Source organism: Opisthocomus hoazin, chromosome 11 (genome assembly GCF_030867145.1).
Source record: "Opisthocomus hoazin isolate bOpiHoa1 chromosome 11, bOpiHoa1.hap1, whole genome shotgun sequence".
Classification (NCBI taxonomy): Eukaryota; Metazoa; Chordata; class Aves; order Opisthocomiformes; family Opisthocomidae; genus Opisthocomus; species Opisthocomus hoazin.
This window is the reverse complement of record NC_134424.1, coordinates 14,336,702-14,355,749: the sequence shown is the minus strand read 5'-3', so window position 1 is coordinate 14,355,749 and position 19,048 is coordinate 14,336,702. Positions and strand designations below refer to the sequence as shown.

Here is a 19,048-nt window from a genome sequence, read left to right as displayed (position 1 = left end):
GTACGGTCAGGGCCCGCGGCCACCGGGTCTGGGTGCTCAGAGCCCCAGCCCCGGCCCCGGGCAGGGCCTCCCGCCACTGGGTCTGGCTGCTCAGAGCCCCGGCCGGCCCGGCCCCGAATACCGCCAGGGAGCGGCAGCCACAGCTCCTCTGCGCAGCTTGTGCCACGGCATCACCACCCTCAGACAGAGGAGAATTCCCTCCTTGTATCTAACCCGAGAGAGAGAGGTTCGGATTCCGGGGTAACAGATCCTCGGAGAGCCCCCAGATACACCCCGGTACAGAGGGAGCGCGGTTAGTAAACAAAAAGCACTCGGTCACAGGAGCCGCCACCGCTGCAGGATCCTTTTCCTGCGTGGTTTCTGTGACCTGGGCCTGCCGCAGCACCCCGGAGGCTGCGGAGCCGAGGCAAAAGGCGGCGTGGTCTTGGCACCAAACCAGCGCATGGTTCCTTGGCCAGGAAGCAGCAGATACAGGGAAGTAATAGGGGAATAAAACTGAAACAAGCCACGGTTTATTAGAAACATGCCCTTTTTTGAGAGGTGTGTTTGATTTCATAACCAGCTGCAACAGCTTTCACAGCTACTGTAAAAACCCTGCAGTATGGTAACAACTAGAGGAGCTGCGTTCAGGGCTGGACCGACTGAGCTCCCTACCCCAAGGAGGCACTGGTTTCATCGAAAGCCCAAAAAGTTATCAAGGGAGTTACAGCCTCCCTAGGCTAATTAGAAACTGTACCAGTACACAATAGCTAACATTATTCAGGCAGAAGCCATTTAATTATTCTCCATTAAAAAAAAACATCGTTAATGTCTTGATAAAGAGACCGTCCTGAATCAGATGCTAACAGTGGGCTCCTGGGAGTGGGACTCTGCTCAGGCTGTTCTCTCCTGACAGGTTGAGAGTCTTTGTCAAGTTTCCAGTTACATTCTTCTGAACAAAAAAATATTTTAAATTAAGATTGGAAGTTATATTTTTATAAAATTTGATAGAAGTCATATTTTAACTTAATCCAGTTAGTGACTAAGATGTCTTCTAGAGGGCTTCTACAGGTCTGTCAGCCAGGAGAGGAAGACCAAAGAAAGCATACCCCGCTGATGAGCGAGACTGGCAAACTGGTAACAACAGACAAGGAGAAGGCTGAGGTACGCAACAACTTTTTTGCCTCAGCTTTAACTGGCAACCTCTCTTCCCACACCTCGAGTGGATGGACCACAAGATGGGGACTGGGGTAGCGAAATCCCAACCACTGTAAGAGAAGATCAAGTTTGTGACCACCTGAGGAAGGTGAACATACATAAATCTATGGGAGCTGACGAGATGCATCCCAGACTCCTGAGGGAATTGGCTGATGTCATTGCCAAGCCACTCTCCGTGATATCTGAAAAGTCCTGGCATTCAGGTGAAGTCCCTGGTGACCGGAAAAAGGGAACCACTGCACCCATTTTTAAAAAGGATAGAAAGGAGGACACTGGGAACTACCGACCTGTCAGCCCCACCTCAGTGCCTGGGAAGATCATGGAACAGATCCTCCTAGAAGCCATGCTAAGGCACCTGGAGGACAGGGAGGTGATTCAAGACAGCCAGCACAGCTTCACTAAGGGCAAGTCCTGCCTGACCAACCTAGCAGCCTTCTGTGATGGAGTGACTACATCCATGGACAAGAGAAGAGCTATGGATGTCAGCTATCTGGACTTCTGTAAAGCCTTTGACATGGTCCCACACAACATCTTTCTCTCTGAAATGGAGAGAGATAAGGATTTGATGGGTGGACTGTTTGGTGGATAAGGAACTGGTTGGTGGATAAGGAACTGGTTGGATGGTTGCACGCAGAGGGTACTGGTCAACTGCTCAATGTCCAGATGGAGACCAGTGACAAGTGGTATCCCTCAGGGGTCCGTATTGGGACCAGTACTATTTAATATCCTCATCAATGCCATAGACAGTGGGATCGAGTGCACCCTCAGCAAGTTCGCTAACTCCACCAAGCTGAGTGGTACAGTCAACACGCCTGACAGTCAGGATGCCATCCAGAGGGACCTGGACAAGCTCGAGAGATGGCCCCGTGCGAACCTAATGAGGTTCAACAAGGCCAAGTGCAAGGTCCTGCAAATGGGTTGGGGGAACCCCTGGTATCAATACAGGCTGGGGGATGAAGAGATTGAGAGCAGCCCTGAGGAGAAGGACTTGGGGGTGCTGGTTGATGAGAAGCTCAACATGACCCAGCAATGTATGCTCACAGCTCAGAAGGCGAACCATACCCTGGGCTGCATCAAGGGAAGTGTGGCCAGCAGGTCGAGGGAGGGGATTCCGCACCTCTGCTCCGCTCTGATGAGACCTCACCTACAGTCCTGCATCCAGCTCTGGAGCCTTCAGCACAGGAAAGACATGGACCTGTTGAAGCAGGTCCAGAGCAGGGCCACAAAAATGGTCAGAGGGCTGGAACAGCTCTTCTCTGAGGAAAGGCTGAGAGAGTTGGGGCTGTTCAGCTTGGAGAAAAGAAGGCTCCACAGAAACCTTATTGTGGCCTTTCAGTACTTTAAGTACTGGGGGCTTTTAAGAAAGATGGGGACAGACTTTTTAGCAGGGCTTGTTGCAACAGGATGGGGGTAATGGTTTTAAACTAAAAAAGGGCAGATTTAGACTAGATATAAGGAAGAAATTTCTTTACAATAAGTGTGAAACACTGGCACAGGCTGCCCAGAGGGGTGGTAGATGCCCCATCCCTGGAAACGTTCAAGGTCAGGTTCAACAGGACTCTGAGCAACCTGATCTAGTGGTAGATGTACCTGCTTATTGCAGGGGAGTTGGACTAGGTGACCTTTAAAGGTCCCTTCCAACCCAAACTATGATTCTGTGTTACTATGATCCTGATAAACTATAAGAATCTCAATTTCCTGATAGTTTTATAGAGTCCAGTTATAGGCTTCCAATACTTGCCTATTTTCACTTCAGAGCACTAAGTATTTACACCTTTTTTTGGCTAGGGAAGTTAAGCTTCCCTGAAGTTAGCTGAGGACAAGTGTACTACAAAATACCTGAAGGACTCTTTGAAGTAAGTTAGCTTTTAGCCCTCCAAGCTGGCATATCCTTACTATAGCTAGGTTATTAATAGATAGATGCCTTTAATGATTTCAGTTATTTGAGTACAATCTAACATCTGCTTTAGAAATGATTGTCAATAATAAATGTTTCAACACTAACATAAGTGGTTGACCTGTATAATCATACATAACTTATTCACAACATACTTTTCATTCATTCTCCTCTTTCAGATCATGGATGTTAACACTGTTAAAGGACTAGCTGCACCTTTACCGTATTTGACTGCACTTTATCTTATGTTTTCATTTTTGGCATTTATTTTGTTTAAAAGAAATTTGAGAAGTTCCAAAGCTTATGCATGTCCAGTTTACTCTCCATTACACTAACTGAGGCAGTCTTAACTTCTTCTGATGACCCAGCTAGGGCCTTTATCGTTAGCATTTCTTTACTGAACAGCTGCTACCTCCTTTCTAGGACCACTTCTAATCACCCAGGTGTTCTTTTTCCCATTCTGGTCCAAACAATATGTGTGTGTACATACTTTTTTTTTTTTTTTTTAAAGCCAAATGAAGAGTGAGGCAAAGTTACTGAAACTATCCTTCAGCCATCAAGCCTCAGATGAAGGAGGGTTAGTACAAGCTCTTTACCTGTATTTTAAGCACAATGAGTTAAGAACAAAACAGAACAAAAAAGCCCCACCACAAACTAGAGGTGGGAGAATTCTAGCTCACCAAGCTGGCAACTGCTTTCTGCAGCCGATGAAATTCCTCTGCTGCAACACTACAAACGGCTGAAGCACTCCTAGCCAAAATATGCACGCTCAGTGTAACAAGACTGCAGGGAAACAGGACAAAATCAGAAACCTGCAATGAGGAAAGACTGTTCCTGTTTTAGTGACTACATTTTGCTTAGACTTGTAGTTCTAGGTTAAGGTCCTTTTGAACTAGTATTACTAAAAGCATTACAAATAACTGACAAAGATAGCCAACAACCTGGTATGACTTTTCTTTTTGCCTTTCTTTTGAACAACATTCTAATAATTATCTTTAAGCATCTAATTTTTCAGGGATTTAAACTAATACCAACTCCATTAAACAAACCTGAATTGAACTTTGCTTGCAGTCTACTTCCCATTACCATGTTTCTCAAGGGCCTCACAAAGGTGTACAGGAAATAGACTGAAGATTGGATAAACTTTACTTGGAAGCCAGTCCCTGCCATTTGCTTTCTTGAGGATCCTGCAGCTCTGCCATATTACAACCGTGATGCATGATTTCTGGTCACCTAAGGGGTACAGCTTCATCAAGTCAGACTAAGCAGCAGTCTCTACAAGGTGCTAAACAGCTTTGCTTTGACAGGAGAGGGGAAACACAAACAAATCACACACATCATCTAAGTCATATAACTTACAAAGAAAAAAAATAAAAATCAACCCTTTTATTTTCTTTTACAAAAATACATATTTGCAGTCATGTGATAGTTATCATAGTTGTTACCAGTTTACACAGTTCCAAGAAACTACACAGTGCTCCAAGTTAAATATTTAAGATAATTTGGTATAAGAATGGCCACTTATTAATTTCTGGATTAGAAATGCTATTCCTCAGGGTGTGCAAAAAAATTTGCAAGTTAGAAATTAATGCTGAAGTGGTGTAGTTATGTAGTAACATAATAGATACATTAAACTTTTGGTCATGAGTAATTGTATACAAACCGTAACAGTATTAAAATACGTATTTTCATAAAAATACTGTTGTGACATTTTATATCTAAATAAGACCTTTTTAGAAAGATGTTATATTTATCATACAAAAGCATATTCTTATAGCAGGATTATACCGTAAGTTTTAAAAAATTCTATCCAAGCACTTAAAAGCAGATTGATTTTTTTTTTTTTACAACCGTGATCCATTTGTCATATAAAAGTGTATGTTGTGTGTATACTATAGTATTAAGTTTATTCTGCTTGAAACTGGTCAAAGTACAACACTGCATGTAGAGCAGCTGAGTTCTTATATACCACTGAAACTTGTTCAAGAAGATAAACATCACATTCTTGTTGCTTAATATGCAAGAGGAAATGACTTTTTATGCATGTCTGCTATATGCATATTTCCTGCTACAATCTTTTCTCACCACAGTTTGACCTTTCCATAGGCTCTTTTCATCTGAAGCCAACATCTTCTCCCTCCAGCCCTGTTACCTCCTCAAACACCCTACTGGTATAAATAAAAACTATAAAGTAAAAAAAAAAAGTTATAACTGGAGCAGACTGCTATGATGTCCAGCTGAAACAGATTGTACATCAGTTAGCTGTATTGGAATCACTGATTTTAAAATCCATATTAGAACACCACTGTTTATTTCCTGTGATGAATACTGCATACTTACATTTACACTAGTGATCCACTTTAAATCCTGAATGCCAGCAGTTTAAAACCACCAATTAGTATCCAATTACTTTATATTTAAGGCATATGTGAGTAAACTAATCAACTGACACTGAAGGGAGGAGACTTCTCTTCAGGAAATTTTGTCAGCTGCCTTCTCTTCTTTAAAGATGCTAAATTGATATGGTTTTGAAAAGATGGTAACAAGGAGAAAGGAAGAAAGTTAAAAACCGATCTGCTTATTTCAGCTGTCCCTGAAACAGTTTTGAAAGCAATCATTTACCAGTAAAATACCTCAACTATACTGTATTCTGACCAAGTCACATAATATGCCAGTTGGGCTTATCACTAGATGAAAACTAAAAGGAAAAAAAGCAATCAGATACTACATAACAGGACAGTACAGGATCACTATTGCTTACCCCTGAGTTAGCAGGAACGGGTATAGCAGCACCAATTGGAAAACATTCTGCAACGCCAGCACGGCACCATGGTCCTATACTGTGGCAGAATTTCATATGCCGACAGATGTTTCTTTAAGAGCACTTATTTCGAACGTTATTAGACACAGGAATTCCTTTAGTTGCATTGGTAGTTAAGTGGAAAAAACAGTGAAAATAGTAAGTGGGCTATACTATTAGTATAGTCCATTTGTAGTGTTAATACACTATGTAGAGCTGCGTTCCAAAGTTGGTAAGCCACTGTCTTCTGTGAAACTACATTTGCCTTTTGTTTTCTGCACAAAAGAGCCCAGTAGAAGTCATGTTGTGCCAGTTTTGAGCAAGATGTCCTGTAAGTCATCTGGAAGTGCTAGTATAATATCATTGATGTGTGTCTGCAGCTTTTTCAGTGTGTCAGTTTTCACAGGAAGCTGTTCTCTGTCAGCCTGCAACTGCAAAGGTAGAATAAAACATCATTTCTACTAAAACAGCAGGTTTCCTCAACAACAACACAACAGCATGAGCTAACACCGATTTAGACTTTCGGTAATCACAAGAAGTTTTCTCCTTCCCTGAGGATTCAGCCTTGCTCCCACTCAGGTCAGTGACAAAGTTCCAACTAGTTTTAAAAAAAAACAGGATCAGTGGAATGCTTCCAACATACCTGGACGATGTTGGGAAGCCAGCTAACTCTGCAGTCCTGGCTGAAATGAACTGTTTTTAAAAACCTGAAAGACTGATTCCTTGAGCTACCTAGATCTTAAAGAATATTTTAATTTAAGTACCTGTAGACATAACTGTATAATACTTTCATCTAGTTAAGTCAGGCAAATTTGAGCCATGTTCAATTCAGTTACTTACCAGTTTATTCTTTAACTTTAAGACAAGATCCACTGTCTCTACTTCAGTATGCTTCTGACTCCAGAAAACCAAGTTCTAAAAGAATAAAAATTAACCATTGAAATATTTACAGCAACACATATAATTTTCAGAAGTAGTATTAATTTATACCTACTGTTCCAAATGGGTCTTCTCATTTTCCTTATTCTCATGCCATTTACTAAACTCATTTTACTCCTGGACTGTCTCTACTGTGAACTGCAAAATCTACTTTATTTGCATGTTTGCCCAGGACTTAGCAAGAGACTAGGATATAAACACAATACAAAGAAATAAAAAAACCCCAAAACAAAACACCATACCAAACAGGCTTAGTTTCAAAAATAGCATCTACAATGCAAAATGGAAGTGAATGTTTACCAAATCAGATCTGCTAGCACAATGAAATATTAAAATAGTGCCAGGCAGCACTTCTTGTTTCTAGGGCATTAAAGGTGATCACACAGTTGATATCTAGTAAAACATATGGATTAAGTGAATTTTCTTACGGAAGTTCTGTTCCCCTACCCCTTTACTATTCACCTGTTAAAGGCATTTGCTCATGCACAGAAAGATGTTAACACTTTGATCAAAAGAAAAAAACTAATAAGGACCCAAGTCAGTAATAAATTTTTGATACATTCACTTTTCTTTGCAGTAAGTTAATGTCAAATATAGTTGGATAGATTATAGGTGATATAATTGACCTAGCTATTGGCCTGCAAATTATCTGGGATGCTCTAATTAAACCATCTGTTTGGGTTGCTACAATGTACTGTTTGGGAATTGACAAAGCCAGGGATAAAAATCAATGACTTTTTAAAAATAACCAGCACAATTTTTTTGTTTGTTTTAAAGCTGTGGTATTGACTTTTTTTTGTTCTTCCTATTCCCTCTTTAGCTGTACAATCTCTTCTCCTTTTGTAGCATTTTTTTTTATCAGTTGTTCCAACTCAAATTATACTGATACCCACTTCAGCTTCTTAAGTAAAAACATAAGATCATTTCTCATTGAGTCATAGAATGGTTTGGGTTGGAAGGGACCATAAAGATCATCTGGTTCCAACCCCCCTGCCATGGGCAGGGACCCCTTCCACCAGACCAGGGTGCTCAGAGCTCCATCCAGCCTGGCCTTGAACAGTTCCAGGGAGGGGGCATCCACAGCTTGTCTGGACAACCTGTGCCAGTGCTTCACCACCCTCATGGTGAAGAATTTCTTCCTAATATCGAATCTAAATCTGCTCTCTTTCAGTTTAAAGCCATTACCCCTTGTCCTATCACTACACACCCTTGTGAAAAGCCCCTCTCCATCCTTCGTGTAGGCCAGACTTCACTTCTCAGCTTCCAATTACTTTAGATCAGTCGTAGGCCTGTTTACTATCCATATCTAATTAGCTGTCAATTTTCTATGGTACTGAGTTTATACCTTCAAAGCTACAAACTGTATCACAACTGAAAATGCATTGGAACACCAAAGAAGGAAGCTGAATGAAATAACATTATCAAATACGAGGAAAAACCTGTTTTGTGGGGGGAGGGGGAGGAATATTAAATTTTACAAATTATGACAGTCGTTACAAAAAAAAGCTAACTATATTTCATATTCTCTTTTACTACGTTAATTCTAGCTTGTACTTGGTTAACAAATTCACATTTTGCTAGATCCAACTTGACGAAGTTGTCAACATTTTTATGGTCAACAAGAGAAAACAGCAGGAGTATAACTGGCTTGAGGGATAACATATTTTTATTACAAGATGATAAATATAATCATAAGCACACGTTTCTAACCTCATTACAGAGTGCTTCTAAATGAAGGGCCTCCAACTTCTGTATCATTTCCTTCTGCCGGCTCCTAAACCAACCATCGAAGTTGGGTGATTTCAAAAAATGCCTGGTAAAACACCAAAGAAAAATACATTTTATATTTTCATTAGAATTTTGACAACACAGTGTTTTCTATGTCATCAAATATAAAGTAATTATGTTTGAGGTTGAAGGAGATAGTAGGACTCTTTCTCTGTTTACTTTCAAAAACTGTAATATTCTGAAGTGGCGTATAACATGCTTCTATCAATCAAGACGAGGATTGAGAAAACAATGTAAAGAAAAGGGTCTAAAAGACAATAAAGATTAGGAGTTCTGTCAGGAAAAAAGCAAGGCTCACTTTGAAATATCCTCATTTTTATCTTTGTTTTGATTGGAAGGAAGAATCAAGTTAGAACCAGAAATAAAACCACAAATAATACTGGTAACACAGACACCTGTAGCATTAGTAGCACCTTATAAAAGCCATTAACAGGTTACACAGAGAAAACATATTTAAGTGAGTAACATATACTAAGATATAGTATACTATATATACTATAGCATACTAAGATAACATATACTAAGAGATAGTATATGAAGCACTATCAATTCCTATTAAAGCATATGTTCTAAAAGTAAGTCTTATTCATATCACTACTGCTAATGAGTTTGCTCAGGAAAAGAGCATTCATATTACTGATTTGTCTTCATTTATATAATTTAATTTTTTACGCCGACGAGAGAAATGACCTGTAAAGTCCTATCCAGTCTCCTTTTAAACCTGATGTGAGCTGTGGTCCTGCTTTTTCCAGTGTCTTCATGAACTCATCTTGGCTAAACTGCCTCAGCTGTGGTGGACTCTATGGAAAGAAAAAAAAATTATTAGCATACCGTAACTGTTTTCTCTAATCACCAATTTCCAGCTCATTCAAATTATATTTCCTTACCTTCCATGGTGATATGCATTTTTGCAAGGGCATTAGGCTTGCCACGTAACGTTCCTAGGGAAAGGAAAAAGAAAGCTTGTTTGCATAACCAGTATTAAAGATACACAGTCCACGTGTATGTTTACTTATCACTTTTAACCACAGCATTTTCTCTTCTAAGTATTGGTACAGGGTGGGGTCATGCATATTTACCACATGAGAGCATAAGAAGGAGCTTATCTAATACCATTTGTATTTCCCAACTACAGAACTTTACATCAGTAAGGTTCAAGAAGGACATGAGGGAAAGGAGGACAGGAAAAAAAACGTATACATAGAATATATATATATATATATTCTGAACTCTAGCCACTAGTAAATAATCTCTCTTTTCTTTGGTGACAATCCACAGGTACCGTCATATCATGGGTGATTCCAAACAGTAATCCCACGGCATATCAAGTATTTGGAAGTGATTTTCAAAGTCCCTCATACAAACATTACATACAGAACTAACCTACAAAACACTGTAACAGCTGTAGGCATCTCCGCAGTAGCAGTGCTTGGCAAAGGCATGGCTAGAGCCCAGCTCGCTATGTAACGCACGAGCAGTGGAGACACGGCTCACAGGGCCACTGCCGAAGCCTGAGGTCTGACGACAGGAGGCAGCTCCGCCTTGTCAGCTCACACCAGCACATCAGTATAAGCTGCTATGCATTTTGAAAGTGTTTGTATGCAAATGGCCATACATTTTGATACATGAATATAATCAGCTTCAGTAACATTACAAAAAGTCTTGTTTTTCCAGAAGACAGAACTAAGGAATCCCCGTATACTTTTCTGGTGGCTGAGAACGTAAAGGGTGATCTCACCCTGTAAATTTAAGATTTATAACAGAAAACGTATGAAGTTTCTCACTTAAAGTTTGAGCAAGATGGGTGGAATGTCAGGGAAAGGTTTTAGATTCACCTTACACGTCCATACTGTCTCAAAAGAACAGGAGAGAAAGACAAATTTTAAGGAAAAACTCCTCTAATCATTAAGACAAATTTTAAGGAAAAGCTCCTCTAATCATTAACACCCAAGGACAAACAAGTGTCTAGGGATGTCCCCATTCTTGCAGACAGAAATTGGACCTGATAATGCATGCTCTAAAATGATGAAAAGTTCGGGTCATCCACAAGAAAGGGCTCAGAATGGGGCAGCTGATAGGTCAACATCCAATGCCTGACGTATCACTTCCCAATTTCAACCACTTGTCCACAGAAATGACTTAACTTCACACAGAACTTTTTGGCTTGGGGAAGTCGATCATTACTCGGACTTCATACCTCCAAATGCTAGCTAAGAGCATATTAGAATACACTTAACACTATCTTAATGCACAAATTAGAAAACAGATGACAGATTTCCAGTTCACTGCAAGTCAAAGCCTACAAATCTGTATGGATTCAGCAACCTAAATGCAATATTCCTTTGTCAGCACAAAGGTATGTCAGGAGCTGGCAAACACTACAGCAGGACTTCAATTTACAGGACAGGTAAGTTTTTACTAGTACATTAGAAACAAATTCCTATTTTAAAATTTGTTTCAGCAAATTGAGATCTTGCTCCAGCAGAAAGAAAAAAAAACAACAATCAAACAAAAAACAAAAACCCACATAAATCCACGAACATTAAGCATTCCAAACTCTGCTGACTGGTTAGAAATGAGACAAAATTTGCCCTCTAACTTTGGCTTAGAGATTTGAACAGGTGAAGTACCATGTTTCGAGAGCAAAACATCAGGTATCTGCCATTTCCAGAATAGCATGATGCCGTACAATAAAATATTCTAAACACACTGAAAAAACTATCCTCTGTGTGATGCCCTGACATAAAATAGATGTATCTCAACATTCAGTGATAGTGTCTCCTTTGTAAAATTGTAATAACATCTTCTAGAGTCACCTGAATTTGCAAAGTTTCATCAGAATCTGTTTTATTGTACCCAAAACCAGAAGAAAGTATCACCTGATAAAACAAACGCTTGTGAGAATAATTCTCTTACAAAAACAGCATATAGAAACTGCTGGGAAGAACACAGAAAATCTTGAGATGTACTCTCTAGAAACCTCACTCACGAGACACAAGAAAAACAAACCAGCTCATCACTAGTAGACAAAGATAAAACAACAAAATCAGAAGGAAAATTCCCGAACAGAAATTATGGTCAAAGGAACTAGATTCCATTCGTCTCATTATGAACCTTGAGACTGCTGGACTCATCTCTGCTACAGCTTAGCACAAAAACTGGCGGCTCTTTGCTGAGGTTGGTTAAAAACCAAACCAAAACAAGACAACCCAGGAAAACACAGAACTCTGAAAGCTTTCAATGTTGTTTTGGGATTTTCCCCCCTGGATGTAAAACTGTATCAGGTGTTTAGGGAAGAAGAGGAGGACTGAGAAATGGCAAACCATCATGAAAATGTCTTATACGCTAAAACCCAGGCCTTGGGGAAAGGGCAGTACTGTGTGTGATCACTGCAGTCACCAGTGACCTAGAAGCTGTATTTACTGCCTCTGAGGAAGACAAAGCATGAGAATAATGATCAAAAGCCTCTCTAGAATCAGGGGACATAAGTGTGTTGAATTTGTCTGAAGTTTATGCCTATACTTGTAAAGTAAGGTTTGATATTTAGCTATATATTCAAATCGTCCTTGTTCTGAGCAGTGGGGTTGGATCAGATGTCCCAGTTAACCTAAATTCATCTTTGATTTTATGATCTATTGAAGAGTTCTGCATGTGTGATTTTTTTCCTCAAGGGTATTTAAGTGTTTGAAATAACCATCCATACTAAATTTCTCTTGCCCATTTTTTTCTGAAACAGCAGAAATAATGAGGAAAACTGAGACCAGGTAAGAGAAAGCAAATTCTGTAGCCCGTGCTACATAATGCTGGCCATTAACATTTCCTGCCAGGAAATGAGACAGAGAGAAAGCCGAGTTTCACAATAATCCTTTTGCCAGTTCTAGATGCTTTGAATGTAAGTGGAGACATTGCCTTTTTCTCAGAAGTCTCTTGTAACTTTTGTTTATGCTTGATGTAGTTGCAGGATTTGAAAATCCTACAAATACTGCAATAATCTGAGGAAATAGCTGCTTTGAGGCCATAAAACAACTGCCCAAGGAGGTCTGACTGCTGAAATTTGTCTACTGCAGGTAATCCAACGGCAAAAAGTCCTCCAAAAATCAATGAACAAAAAGGAAAACCAAAACAAACCCCAAACTGTCTACCTTCGGAGACAGATATTGTTCTTTGAAGGTCACATAGAACATAGGTAAAAATGAAGTTGCAAAGGTAAGTAGTTCTGTGAAAAAGTAAGAGGAGTAAATTAATTGCCTAGAGGACAAGTAATGAAACGGTCTGTCTGGACAAGGCAGATGAAAGGAACCGAGATATGCTAGATGCAGTTTCTCACACTGAGCATAACAGCAGTCCGTGCACAAATATGACTGGAAAAGGGAAAAATTCTCTAAACTTTAATTATTTGCATGGAAAAACACTACCACTAGAAGACAGAATAAATATTTAAGGGAAAAAAAATTAAGCCAGTCTCATTTACCAGTTGAGTTGGTTGATCTTCCACATATTAATAGAAAGATTACCTTGTAGTATCCTCTCAGCTGTCACAGCACACTACTGCAAGAGTATACAGATACAGAGCTCTTCTCATTACAAAGTACTTTCTAACTCTGCCTTTCAATATTGACATTTCTCAAGGTCAGGGGAAACACCCTTACACTTAAATAAAATAATAAAAAAAAAAGAAGTAGTATATTTCAACAGTGGACAGGTGTTCCAAGCATTGAGGAAGGGTTAAAGACATTTCATTTTTAGTCCATGTTAAAATACACAAAGTTTTGCTTTACATAAATGCTACACAGCACATCGCAAGCAAACATCTGAAAATGCTGTCTAGCAACATACACAAAAAAGTATTCCTTCTTGAGATCTGAACCTTTTGTCTGTGTTTCATTTTTGATATTAAGCTATGGCTTTCGTAATTTTCATGCTAAGTATGGTAATTAAAGAAATATAAGACCCGAGTATTTTAGAAAAGTCAAGACATAGCTTAAAGGTAAATTTCTGCATAGCTCAAATATTCTTCACAGAATCACAAAAAAGGTTGAGGTTGGAAGGGACATCTGGAGATCATCAGGTCAGCTCCCCTCTCCTTATCATGCCATGGTCAAGCATACCTGCAGGCTGCCCAGGACTATGCCCAGACAGTTTTTTAATATCCGCAAGGATGGAGACTCCACAACCTCTCTGGGTAACCTAACCTGTTAAAGAGTGCTCAGTCACCCTTACAGTAAAAAAAGTGTTCCCTAATGGTCAAACCCTCCTATGTTTCAGTTTGTGGCCACTGCCTCTTGTCCTGTCACTGGGCACCACTGAAAGGAGCCTGGATCCATCTTCTTTACATCCTCCCTTCAGATATTTGCATACATTGATGAGCTCCCCCCTTGAAAATTCTCTTCCCCAAGCTAAACAGTGCCAGCTCTCTCAGCCTTTCCTCATACGAAAGATGCTTCAGCCCTCAATCATTTTAATGGCCGTTCATTGTTCTCTCTCAGGTATTAGGGAGCCCAGAACTGGACATGATACTCCAGGTGTGGCCTCACCAGTAGTCACTAGAGGGTAAGGATCACCTCCCTCAACCTGCTGGCACAGCACCCATCCTAATGCAGCCCAGGGTACCAGCAGCCACCTTTGCTTCAAGGGCATATTGCTGGGTGATGCTCAACTCCGCGTCCGTTAGGACCCCAGATCCTTTTCCACAAAGCTGCCTTCCAGCCTGGCAGCCCCGGCATATACTGCTGCATAGGTTTATTCCTCCCCAGGTGCAGGACTTTGCACTTCTCTTCGCTGAACTGCATGAGGTTCCCATCAGTCCATTTCTGCACCCTGTTGAGGTCCCTCCAAAGAGCAGCACCACCCTCTGGTGTATCAGCCAGTCCTCCCAGTTCTGTACCATCAGCAAACTTGCTGAGAGTACACACTGCCCCATCATTCAGATTACTAATGAAGATGTTGAACAGGACTGGATCCAGTGTTGATCCCAGGGGTACACTGCTAGTTACTGGACTAGTCAGGCTAACGCCAAGAAAGCTACTCCATATTACATATGTAAAAAACCCATTAGTCTAAGAACTCACTAATGGAATAATGAAACTTTCCGTCAGTTCCAAAAAATACCGCCGAAGAATCACACTCTGTGCTTCTGTAGGACGTTTCTGTTGTACACCCTTAAAAAAAAGAAATAAAATATCACTATAAGTCTGTTACCCCAAATATGTACGTAGTTGTGGGGTTTATTTTTAAGAATATTTATTTCAGTGTTTCTGTATTCATTTTCCATAAACTTACACATAGCACCCCGTACCCTGAACCATGAAAGGAAAGCAGCAGCACCAAATCCTTTTGCACAGATATTCATCCCTTCAGTTGCCGATTTTTTACTTAAAGAAATTCAAGAGATTTCTAGACCAAAGAGACTAGAGGGATATGGCAGAGGGTTGAAAGCCCAAAACAGATTAAGTGATAAATCAATTTTCTGAATTATTAAGCTGACTTCTTGAGTCCTACCATTCATGTTGTTATAGAAACTGCTAACAAGGCAGCAGCCCTTCTCCTGCAATGAGGGTGTGTACCTGTCTATTCAGTATGAGTTGGGGCAAAGGAATCAGAACCCAGTTTTATTTCAATTATGTAGACAAAGCTCATCCTTAAATGAAAACAACATACAACAGTGCACAAAATCTCCGTTAAGAAGAGACCGCCAGTATTACCTTTTGTAACTGTTTAACAATTTCTTCATCTTTGTTCAAGTATGGCTTGTAAGAGGTATAAACACCTAAAGAAAAAAAGCAGCATATAAATTGAAAAATTAGGTATGCTTTTTAAAATTAAAATGCTGGTAATTTAACTCTGAGGCAACTTATTACCAGGTTTGGAGTCCAAAGTTTTTAGGTTCTTCAGTTTTTTCACTTTCACCTGCTTTGGAACTTCACCTGCCAAAACATTTAAAGCAACCTTACTTGAAATCTCCATCCCTATTATGAGATAAAACAGTTCATGTGCCTTATGTTGCACTGATTTTTAGAAACAAATACTTTCATTTAGAAGACTACCTAATATTGTAAGAGGCATTAGAAACACCAACAAGCATCCAAGCATATATCTAGAAATGTCTAGTAAACATATGAATAACAGCATACAGGCTTCTCATTTTATATAAGGGTTACCTGTTGAAAAGAAAAAGGAAAAAAAAACCATCCCACCAAACCAAAAAACCAGAAGGATGACCTTCTGAATCAAAGCAGCCAAAGAAAAACACTGCTTATACAGCAGTGAATGACTGTTTCATTAATTTCAAATTTTATTCCATCTTCTTTTGTTCCCCTTAGGGTACATGCTTTCAGGAACAAATCTTTAGTACCTCAGTCAAAATAAAAATCATATATAAGAAATTAAAACAGTAACCATGGATTAAGCTTTGTAAGAAAATTAATTTAGGTCTTATCTTCCACAGGCCAAACTAAGTTTTTTTGTCTTCTTTTTCAAATAGACCCTTCTCCAGCCAGAAGACCCTAAACCCTGTTCAGCCTTGCAGCCTCAGCAGACCCTTCCCCTTAGATCTAGTTGGATGCTCGACTTCAGAAAAGATAATAGTATAAATTGCTATTGAAACTGCAGAGTGGGGAGAAAAGGAAAACAAAAAAAACAACAAGCAAAAAAAATCACAAGCTCTCTCTTTGTCCCTAAAGAAATAAAATGTGAATTTTTAAAGACAGGTCAGACAAATGCATCTCTAGAACTTCCTGACTAAGCATTTCACATAGCTGCACCAAAACTTTAGAATTTCATACCCTACCCTGTAGATGAGGGCAACCTGTGTATATGGCTTTGCAGAGGTTTAATAGCTTAATCCAGATTCTATTTTCCAAACCTTAAGGACACAGCAGCCAGCTAACTCCTCCGCACACACCCCCAAGCCGCCTTCTGAAGCATGGGCAGGCATGCTATTTTTAAGTAAAGCAAAACCTTGCCTAATTCTATTGAACACAGTATGTAATCATTAATAATTTGGTGTATTCAGAAATTGAATGTAACTTATTCTACAAAAATGAATTTCATGGTGTATTATCCTAACTAGATATTTATGCATTCCCTCTTTCAGAACAGAACAGCAAACCTCTTACAGCAACAGCTGCATTCAGAAATCTCATATAATAATTAGAATGTACTGCAGTATGTTATTACAGGCTAGCAACTGACACGCTATCCAAAGATTACATTAAAATTCTACTCAATCATGTAAGGAAATCATCCAACTTGAACAATTAGTAATTACTGGAATATTGCCAGATTATAAATATATTATCAAAATACTGTCAACAATCAACATGTTATTGTAACATTCCAACTTTGTTTTCACATGGGTTTACTTTTCTGTGCACTTGCTGTGGCTGATTTATTACATTCTACTCATACTAAAATTAATATCAGCAATAAATGGTGTTTCTCATTTTAATACCTTAGTGGTAGAGATACAAAAACAGATTGTACGCAAGGTAAATCATTATTACTGATGAGTATTACCACCTTTTGCACTTAATATACTATATTTGGCAATACAAGACACACAGTACTCAAGAGCCTAACTTCTCTTGACAGATTTAAATCCATGAGGGTTTGGTGAGTAAATTGAAGTAAATTACGTATGTTTGTAAATAAATAAGCATATCATTAGATCTTGTCACACAAGATTGAAGAAGATATTTGTACTTTACCTGGAAGTTTAATATCTCCAATTCGGATGATGTGAGGCCAGTGCTGAAGCGTTTTAGCAAAAAAAGGATTCGTCACCCCTAGAATGACAGATGGTCTAGAAAAATAATGACAACATTTAAAATACGACAGTAAGAGCTTCTGCCATAAAGAATACAAAAGGTCAACTTTAATTCTTTACTTGAAATTATTTTCCTTTTGTATTTATGAGCTACATTTTAAGTTGCACATAAAAGTACAGTATGCTTATCAAAGTTTTAGAAAATAGCAAGACGTATCCATGTGTCCAGACAGTAATGGAGAATAAAAGTGACATCATCTGCTTAGACTCTTGGCTAAATCCTGCCCATTCACAATGATGAGAACAGGGCATTATCTGATTTATTATCTGGTTTGTTTTTTTTTTTTTAATGAGCAGGAATCTGGCCCATATTTGAAAGACAACTTGCTACTTTTCAAGGTTTGATTATAACAAAGTCGTAGTATCTGAATGTGCATGTCAACGTGACCGCTGTTCACATGAGACTTCTCAGTACAGCTACTGCTCAGAAGACACAATTAAGAGACACTTAATAGCCTACTTCCTTTCCGACACTTTAGCCTTCTTTGTTAAAAAGCAATCACCAAGTGATGAAGTACAAGCACATTAATAGCATTGTGCCCAAGCTCACAACCTGTCAGATTTTTCTGTCTACCCTGTGCTTAGAACCTGGCTTCGGGGATGCATGGGAGCACCCAGAGAACAAGAGGCAGTAAGAGCACAGGCCTGCAGAATTTGGGATTTATAGCACTAATATGGTGAAATATCAACATATTTTTCAGGATAGTGGCTGCCATCCATTTTACAGCCGAACATTAGCTAAGGAGAGAGCATAACTGCAAGCCTCATTGGAACCCCCATATTAACAATAGGTTACCATCATTTCTTCAGATTTGTTTTAAAAAACCCAAATTTTAACACTTTCTGTAACACCATCCTTAAGTCTCCTGTTTCTCAAGGCAAGGTGGGGAGAAAACCAACAAGTAATCTTTATATTTTTACTCAGTTCTTCCCGCTGTATCATGACGGCAACAGGGCATCAATTTCTATCTTAACCTACAAACATTTCTGACTTTCATTCCTCCTTCCACTTGCTAATTATAACTATATATATACACATGCACACACACTCATGAGTCATTCACAGATAGGACAAAAATCTGATCACACAGCTCTGTAGCTTCGTATAATGTCTGGGCTATGGAAATAGCCATTTTCATCTCTCCATTCCATCTTAGAATGAGCAACACCAAACTGTATTAGTTTCTCAGAAGTCTTTTCTTGTTTGTCACTGACTCAACCTTCACCAGAACAATCAGTTCTTCCGAGTCCTACTGCTCTTCAAGCACGTTCACCTGAAAACATTTTATTCCAGATATTGTATATTTTTCCCCCCACTCACATGAATTTGGTTTCATTATTTTTTGCTCTTTCTGTAATCCTGTTAAACTCATTTGTATTATTGATTTAAATTCACTGGGATTTGCAAATGTTGTTCATGATTTTTCTGTGTTATCATACATGATTTACAGTCTCTTTTCCAAAATTATAAAGACCAGCACCCATAAAAAGTTCTTAACAGATTCCTCTGTTGTACTCTGAAAAATCAATTTATGATGTTTTACCTTATGTTCTTTTCATGGTCATGTCAGGAGAACCAATGTAAGAAACAAACTGAGGCTCA

The 19,048-nt window shown here is 39.2% G+C and overlaps 1 protein-coding gene across 3 annotated transcripts in view; it reads right to left on the bottom strand.

Moving 5' to 3' along the window:
* Positions 1 to 4,477: 4,477 nt before the first annotated feature.
* DENND6A (DENN domain containing 6A) overlaps positions 4,478 to 19,048 on the bottom strand; it is a 35,971-nt gene continuing 21,400 nt past the window's right edge. For all 3 annotated transcript variants that reach the window (XM_075433101.1, XM_075433100.1, XM_075433102.1), the window contains 9 exons: positions 17,327 to 17,421; positions 15,479 to 15,544; positions 15,323 to 15,387; positions 14,690 to 14,779; positions 9,509 to 9,562; positions 9,312 to 9,421; positions 8,544 to 8,646; positions 6,735 to 6,809; positions 4,478 to 6,325 (listed from right to left, as the gene is read on the bottom strand). In XM_075433101.1, coding sequence (XP_075289216.1) covers positions 6,194 to 6,325; positions 6,735 to 6,809; positions 8,544 to 8,646; positions 9,312 to 9,421; positions 9,509 to 9,562; positions 14,690 to 14,779; positions 15,323 to 15,387; positions 15,479 to 15,544; positions 17,327 to 17,421 — 790 coding nt within the window. In that variant the 3' untranslated portion in view covers positions 4,478 to 6,193. The remainder of the gene's footprint in view (positions 6,326 to 6,734; positions 6,810 to 8,543; positions 8,647 to 9,311; positions 9,422 to 9,508; positions 9,563 to 14,689; positions 14,780 to 15,322; positions 15,388 to 15,478; positions 15,545 to 17,326; positions 17,422 to 19,048) is intronic.